This window comes from Epinephelus moara, chromosome 5, assembly GCF_006386435.1.
Source record: "Epinephelus moara isolate mb chromosome 5, YSFRI_EMoa_1.0, whole genome shotgun sequence".
Classification (NCBI taxonomy): Eukaryota; Metazoa; Chordata; class Actinopteri; order Perciformes; family Serranidae; genus Epinephelus; species Epinephelus moara.
The window spans coordinates 41722262-41730534 of NC_065510.1; the positions used below are offsets into that span (position 1 = coordinate 41722262).

The 8273-nt window shown below is 40.6% G+C and overlaps 1 protein-coding gene across 6 annotated transcripts in view; it reads left to right on the forward strand.

Moving 5' to 3' along the window:
• Window positions 1-8273, forward strand: part of ppp1r12c (protein phosphatase 1, regulatory subunit 12C) — a 28458-nt gene that overhangs the window by 2036 nt on the left and 18149 nt on the right. For all 6 annotated transcript variants that reach the window (XM_050043607.1, XM_050043608.1, XM_050043611.1 and 3 more), the window contains exons 2-10: window positions 983-1157; window positions 1273-1403; window positions 1804-1922; window positions 6133-6292; window positions 7077-7221; window positions 7389-7463; window positions 7540-7604; window positions 7919-8031; window positions 8125-8186. In XM_050043607.1, coding sequence (XP_049899564.1) covers window positions 983-1157; window positions 1273-1403; window positions 1804-1922; window positions 6133-6292; window positions 7077-7221; window positions 7389-7463; window positions 7540-7604; window positions 7919-8031; window positions 8125-8186 — 1045 coding nt within the window. The remainder of the gene's footprint in view (window positions 1-982; window positions 1158-1272; window positions 1404-1803; window positions 1923-6132; window positions 6293-7076; window positions 7222-7388; window positions 7464-7539; window positions 7605-7918; window positions 8032-8124; window positions 8187-8273) is intronic.

The following is an 8273-nucleotide window of genomic DNA, read 5'->3' on the forward strand; positions in this document are numbered from 1 at the left end:
GTCATGATAACGTGAAACCGCAATATTTTCTGACAAGGTCATCGAACCATGAAAATCCCATACCGTTACAACCCTATGTTCATTTTTGTATGCCAGCCACCACGGACAGAAATAGTATAGAAGTGGATTGAGAGGGAGGCTCGCCTCTCTTTCTCTCTCTCTCAAACGCAGTCCAAAAGAATCTCTTACTGAGTTGCCTTTTTCTCGCCTCAAATGTTTCCAGAAACATATTTAAGCTACTGTTTAACTGTAATTATTTGAGATCATTTGTTACCAGCCTGCTACCATGTTGTTTCCTGAGAAAAAACAAGCAAGCTTGCGTCATGTCACCAGCTGGAGCGTTTATTGGTTTAATGTAACGCAGTGCATTTTGGTATAACCAAATGTCATAGCCCTTGTTCTGTGTTTTCTTTGGTCATGTAACACCGATTTCAAAAGTATTTGTGTCTTTCTACTGCATTGACATTTGACAGCCCAGTTTTATTAAAGGTCCATCTGTTAATGTTGACTGCATTGTCATTCTGTTGTTCTGTGCTACTAACCAAGAAAAGAAAAGTCATAGTTGTTATATGTATTTTTTTTTTTTTTTTGCTAAGAATTTTTAATTGCATCCCAGTAATGTCAATTACTCCAGTTGAATCAAAAAATGTTACTTAATATCAATATTATCAATAAAGTATTTTATCGAATTTAGAAATTCCAGTTTTGGGACAACACTAGTCTTGTCATGGGATTCGTTGACAGAAACAAAACCCTGGAATATTGCCTGCCTCATCTTTTAACTGAACCTTCTCATCAAATCACATCACATTTTGGCTTTTCTTACAAGGCTACTGCCGTTGTCTTGTTAGGTGTTTCTTTTTTGTCTATTTCCTCTATAAAAACATTGGTGCTGCATGGCATGTCTCGTCTTTAACTTGGCAAACCAGCTACAACTGCTAACCAATGAGGTCATTTGACTGCCTGTATTCTCTGTCTTTAGGAAAAGGGTGAGGTTTGACAGGGCTGCAGAGTTCCTTGCTGCCTGTGCCAGCGGGGATACGGACGAGGCCCAGGTGATGCTGAACGAGGCCGAAGAGACCAGAAGGAGGGATGGAGAAGATGTGCCAGAAATTATCAACTGTTCCAATGCAGATGGAATCACTGCTCTCCACCAGGTGAGGCAGTTTCTCCTCCTGAGGTTTAATTGAAATTATTGGTTTTGTTGCTGAGATGACAGAGAAACATTTACAGATGTATTATTTGTCTTTTTTGTTCCCTTTTTCTACACAGTCCTGCATAGATGGCAGCATGGAAATAGTGTCCTTCCTTTTAGAGCATGGTGCCAGCGTGAACCAGGTTGACAGTGAGGGATGGACACCACTGCATGTTGCCGCATCCTGTGGCTACCCTGACATTGCAGAGTGAGTTTGCCTATACTGTTAACACAGTGCAGCAGCGTAACAGCTGTGTAACACAGTACTCTTTTCCACTTTGGGGACGTCAGAATGCAGCGTGGGTGCCAGGGTATTTATGCATTCAACAATACTAACATTGTTTTCCTGTTTGGCAAGACAACAAGTCAGCTAAAGCATGAGTGGGCTGGCCTGGCACAAAAACACATGCAGCTCAAATGATTTAACAACTGATGTACCTTTTTTCCCCTGCAGTCTCTAGTTATGTGAATAAATCCTCTTGGTCTGACTTTGAAGATAATGTGATAGGATTAGGTGTGTCTATTTAGAATTGGTTGTCCTTATACAGACTTTGTAAACATGTTTGCAATTAAAAGGATTCTCATTCTGTCCATGTTTGTTTTGTCAGTTTTCTTGTGCAGCGAGGTGCGTCTCTTACTGCCGTGAATTGTGACGGTGACGTTCCTCTGGACATTGCTCTTGATGAGGCCACTGAGTCCCTCCTTCAGAGTTACACTGTGAGACAGGGTGAGTGATTGCTATCTTTTGACGACTACACACCCCTTTTTCATCATTCGTTGTGTTCTGTGTCAAATGTGTGTTTCTGTCTAGAGCACGTTCTGTTAAATTTACAGCATATTTGTGCCTCCGTGCCAGCGATAGCCATAGCAGGAGGTATTATGTTTTCAGGTTGTCCAACACCATCCGTCACATTCTTGTGAACACAATATCTCAAGAACACCTTAGACTTAGACTTGATTGTCCCCTTGAGGAAATTCCTTTCCACAGCACCATCTCCATTCCTCATTGTCCACCACAGAACAGAACAAGACACACATTTGGAAACACACATTAGAAAACAGACAAACAAAACAGTGTCAACACTTAACAGAGTCCACACTCTGGCCTGTTCAGCGAGGCCTTTTGTTCAGGGCCGCTATGACAGCAGGGATCAGACTTTTCCCAAGGCGAGCCCTTCTGCACCTCAGTACTCTGTATCTGCGTCCTTAGGGGAGAGGGGTGAAGTGGGTGTTTAGTGGATGTGTGATGTCCTGTTCTTGAGGGAATCTCTTTAAATTTGGCAAAAACATTCAGTTGGACTCAACGATGAACTGTTAAGATTCAAGGTCAAGGATCACTGTGACCCTGTCTGTCTCATTCTTGTGAACGCAGTATCTCAAGAAGGCCCTGAGGGAGTTAACTCAAATTTGGCACAAATGTCCACTTGGATTAAAGAATAAATTGATTAGATTTTGGTGGTTGAAGGTCAAAGGTCAATGTTAGTGTGACCTAACAAAACATGTCTTTGGCCATAACTCAAGACTTATTATGCTAATTAAGACAAAACTTTACACAAATGTCTAATAGGATAAAATAATGAAGTGATGACATTTTATATCCAAAAGGTCAAAGGCCAACTTCACTTTGACATCATTATGTTCTGCTTAAAACACTTTCCTGGCCATTATTCATAGTCATATCTCAGGAACAGAAGGGGAGACATTTGGTCAGATACTGAATTGGTGATTGTTGTTTTGAAACTGTGCTGATTGTATAGATCTTCTGTGCTGCCAGAAGACAGATGTGTGTGAAACATCCATGTTTTCACAGACATGGATGTAAACTGTCAGAGAAGCTTGACTGTTGCATGGAGGCATACAACCCCGGGGCAGTAATTCTAGTGTTAGTTGAGCTAAATAGAAAGACCTTGACGGGCATACACAAATATGCCAGATAAGGAATGGAAAAGTGGCCACCCATGTATCAATGGTATACTTTGCAGGATTTTACTAAAAAATCGAGACTTGTGATTCGTCAGTTGCCATTAAGAAATAGAGTGGCATAGTGGCATTTTTACTTAACGTTTTGCATACAGTGGATTAACTGTTTTATATTGTAAACAATGGATTATGGCAAGGAAAAGAGATGCATATTGTAGGGATGGGTAACGTTTGCGCAATCCAGCATAAAATGGCATTACATATGTATTCAGCAGTGCCGCTACACCTGGGGAAGGAGCAAGGATTAGAAATTGAACACTGATCTGATTGATGGGCCAATGGTCGTTATCAATTCAGTGGATAGTCTTCTAAACAGTTTGAAGGCCGATCAAGTGAAGAAAAACATGTGAGATAAATTCTCTTGACAATTTCACCGCTACGAGAGCTTCAATAGTCTGCGGTTCTGATAAAGTGTAGCTCACACTGAACATCGTCATACACACAGCACACTGAATGCTTCCGTAGAGGCTGCAACAAGCCAAAAAGTCTGTTGTTTTTACCCCACAACTTTATCCTTCGGTCCCTTTATCCAGCAGTAAACCTCCCAGATCCCAGGTCATCCATAATCCAGATTATGGAGGTAACTGCAGTGTCTCTGGAGATTTGCTAAACTATTCCACTAGTCACAAGAGGCATCGCTTGGTTTTGTTTTTGTGAGCCAAATTTTATATAAAGTTTCAAACTGAATTATTTTGAAACTTTACCTCTAAAGGTACCATACATTTATAAACTTCCTTGTGTATATTAACAGGTGTTAATTAAAAAATTAAGAATATGTTAACTTTTTTTCTCATATTCCAGTTCCAGTACCTAAAGATCCCTCAGACTTAAAAGTTCATTGCTCTTTGAAAGGGTGTGCCTGAATATTTTGCTATTATATTATTATTATATCAGTGACATAAAATGGTCTCAAAATGACAATAGTATTGTTTATTGCAATTATTTCAGGACACATTGCCAAACAAAAGTAGTTGTTGACATCTAATTTTGATGTCATTGCGCAAAAATCTCTTTAATTACTTGGATACAATTTTGATGTAGGTAACTTGTATCTGTGTTGTTCTTGTTAACAGTCATTAGTTGTTTTTAAAGCAAACTTAGAGTCACAACATTCATTCAAACACTAGATGTCAAATACTACATCTGCTCCCATGTGCAGGAGTGATTGTAACAGCATATGGGGTATGGGAAGCATTATATCAATTGTAATATGACATCCACAGCCATGTATAAATATGTGTCTAAAGCCCTACTTGTGTCAGCGGAGCAAAATAAAAGTCACTTCAGCACCGCTGCTGGAAAAAATCCTAGGGGGAAAAACTGCTGTAATCACCATATTGCAATAACCTTTCCTGGAAGGCATTCAGAGTGTTGCACTTGTTTGTGCATAAATTGACAGAATTAGTTGTATAAATAATGGAAAAAAGAGAGCTTAAGAGAGAAATGCTGACCTTGCACACTAATAAGCCTAATAGAGATGCTCCGATATGGGATTTCAGGGCTGATGCTGATAATCGATGATTATCTGTGATGATTACTGATCAAAGGGATGCTCTGCTGATTTTCAACCGGGTTTGTATCGCACTAATGTGGGTAGTGTGTGTAAATGAACTGTGGTAACCTTCCCTCCATCTTACCGGGGGCCAGATCTCCCTGCTCATCTCTCAGCTCAAAATCATGTTAACCAGTGGATTTTCACTGGCTTCAAGGCTGTTGCTAGAACTGCAGATTGTACCTCCTCATTTTTATTTGTGGGCCACCACCACAGACACAAAGAGTATAGAAGTGGATAGAGAGACCTGCTTCTCTCTCTCTCTCTCTCGCCCTCTCTCTCTCTGTCTCACATGCTGACCAAACTTGGATCAAATGGTGAAACTAGGCAATGCTGAATGCAACATATGATCGTCAATAATTGTAACGCAGTTCTTTGATTGACCCTTGCTGTCCACCGTTGCTACGGTTACACTCACTCTATGAAGCTCGCCACTCAGCTTGATTATCAATGGCACCTCAGAGGAGAATTTACTGCAAAGACAGTCTGCAAGTATATGGTGGCACATTGCTGAGGTAGATCAGCGTGGTGGAATGGTGGAAGTTCAGTTAAAAGTACATTCACTGAGAAGTGGTGCTAAGGGGGTGAGGAGAGACTGACAGCAACGCCAGTACAATGAGCTGTTTGAATACTGTTGGGTAGTTTAATCTACAGCAATGCATCATATTCTTTAAGATCATCATATGTTTGTAGCATGGCTGTCGTCAACTTTTCATGGTGTCAGAAAAACAGCTCTCTTTTCAGCTTTGTGACGATGCATTTTCCAGCTGTGTTTATTCAGCTTAAGAAGTAGAATTTTCTCACCACATAAAGGAATACACCATCCTCTAGTTTATCACAAACATTCAAAATCAATGCATTTGGAAATACATGGTTTTCACTGGCCAAGGAATACACTTAACACTGTAATGTGAAAAGTAACTTAAGCTGTTAGACAAATGTAGTGCAGTAAAAAATATTTACCTCTGACACATAGAAGTATGAATTAGCATAGAATGCATGCAACTGCAAGTACAGCGCTTGAGCAAATATACTATATACTTAGTTACACCACCACTGCAAACATTACCTGCTCATTTTCCTGTTTGCGAAAAGGGAAAATAAATATATATATTTTAGACTAAATGGTAGTGTTTTTTCTGTGCGTGCCTGCATGTGTGTCAGTCCAAAAATACCCCTTCAGGACCAGGTTTTAAGTGAAGTCCCAAGTCCACAGCCAAGGCTCAGCATTAACAAGCGGAATTAAGAGAGTACATTATCATAACAACAACCATATTGGTCACTGATATATGATGCATCCTTTATGATTAGTAATATAGACTGCACCCTGACTGAGTGTGCCTTATACTGTAGACACAGATAAAACGCATGACGCATGTGTTTGACATTTCCTGTTTTTGTCCAGGTGTGGACTTGGAGGCAGCTAAGCGGCTGGAGGAAGAGCAGATCTTGAACGATGCCCGGACCTGGTTGGCTGAGGGCCCACCCTCTGATTTACAACACCCCAGGACTGGGGCCACCCCACTCCATGTGGCTGCTGCCAAAGGCTACCTAGAGGCCCTCAAGTAAGCATCTCCTGACATTTATCTGCCTCCATGCCAGCCATAGCCATAGCCAGAGGCATGAGTTTTTCGGGTTGTTTGTCTGTACGTCTGTCTTATTCTCATGAACGCCCTGAGGGAATTAAAAAAAATAAAGGTCACTGTTACCGTGCATCCATCTCATTCTCGTGAATGCGATATCTCAAAAACACCTTAAGGTAATTTTTTCAAATTTGATGCAAAGCTCCACTTGGACTGAAGAATAAATTGATGAGAATTTGGTGGTCGAAGGTCAAGGTCAGTGTGACCTCACAAAATATGTTTTTGACCATAACTCAAGAATTTGTATGCTAATTATGACAAAACTTCACACACATGGTTAACAAGATTTAATGATGAAGTGATGACATTTTATATCCCAAAGGTCAAATTTAACTTCACTGTGACATTATATATTGCAAAAACACTAGCTATTAGTCAGCGTCGTACCTCAGGAACAGAAGGGGAGAAATTTGGTAAGTTACTGAATTGGTGACTCTTATTTTGAAACTGTGCTGATTGTATAGATCTTCTGTGCTGTTGGAGGAAGATGTGTGTGAAGCAACCATGTTTTGACAGACATGGACAGAAACTGTAAGACAAATTAAATGGTGCGTGGAGGCATACAACTGTGGGGCTGCAATTCTAGTTCATATTGAATATAATATTTGAACTTAGAAATTTAATTTTCTTCATCAGGAGATCTTTATTATGTCATACAGTGAGTCATGCAGTTATGCTGTTGTCACCTTGCTCTTGTGTTGCCCAGGATACTGTGTCAGTGTGGGCTGGATGTGTCAGCTATGGACTCTGATGGTTGGACGCCTCTCCATGCTGCAGCACACTGGGGTCAAGGGGAGGCCTGTCGTATTCTGGCTGAGCACCTGTGCAACATGGAGGCCCGCAGCAACGCGGTTAGGCCCTAAAAATTATAACCTTTCTTATTACATCATAACTCTTTGTTCAGTGTGTTCTTTCATTTGCAGAAAATATATTTACCATGACAGTTTGGTAATTTGTAGCCTGTTTGATTGTTTTCAGTTTTGTGTTCCATGTTATCGTCTTGTTTCTAACTCTATAGGGTCAGACACCATTTGATGTAGCTGATGAAAGTGTTGAGGAGCTCCTGGAGGAGTTATCACAGAAGCAAGCAAATGTGAGAAAGAGTTTGTCTTTATCTGGTATGCATTTACTTTTAAAAAGATCACTGACAACTGCCCTTCTCTCCTCAGTCCATATTGGACCGGCAAAATCAACAAGGCTCCACTGCTGCAAACGCACAAAACAAACGGCGGAGGTTCGTATTCATTTGTAACTTATACTGAATTGATTATGTTTCCCAATTAAAAACTTTAATGCTTTTTTCCTGTGAACACAGGGCAGGTTTCCCTGACAACTATCAAGAGTAAACTAAAAACAACTGAACATTCCTTACTCCCACTAACACCTCCATACATTACCTAATAATAAAGATTGTGACAATACCACCTGACAATAAGACTTACAGTAAGATAAGCAGTGCCTTGTAATTAATGCAGGAGACCTGAAAAGTCTCCTTGGGCAGTGTCATCCAGTCAGTGCCAACATCTGTCCCCATGTCATGCCTTCTAGGAGCTCAGTGTGCAGGATGAGCAGTAAAGACAAGATGAACGTGCAGGACCAGTCTAAAGAGAGGGGTGTTTCAGGAGGCCTGGAGCTGAGTGAGGAGAAAGAGAGCAGTCCCGGTAAGTCAACTGCTGTGTTGACCAGAAATACTACAGCGCCGTAAATGTGTGTCACAGTGCGGACTCCAGAGATGCTTGTTCTCTTTTCCCCAGAAAGCTCAACGGTCTCCAGTCCAGAAAGTGTGACCACATCCACAGTCAGCTCTGCTGACAAGGTAAAATCACGGAGAACTAAGTGGTTTTTTTATATATATATATATGTATGTATATATATATATATGTATATCCGGTACATATACATA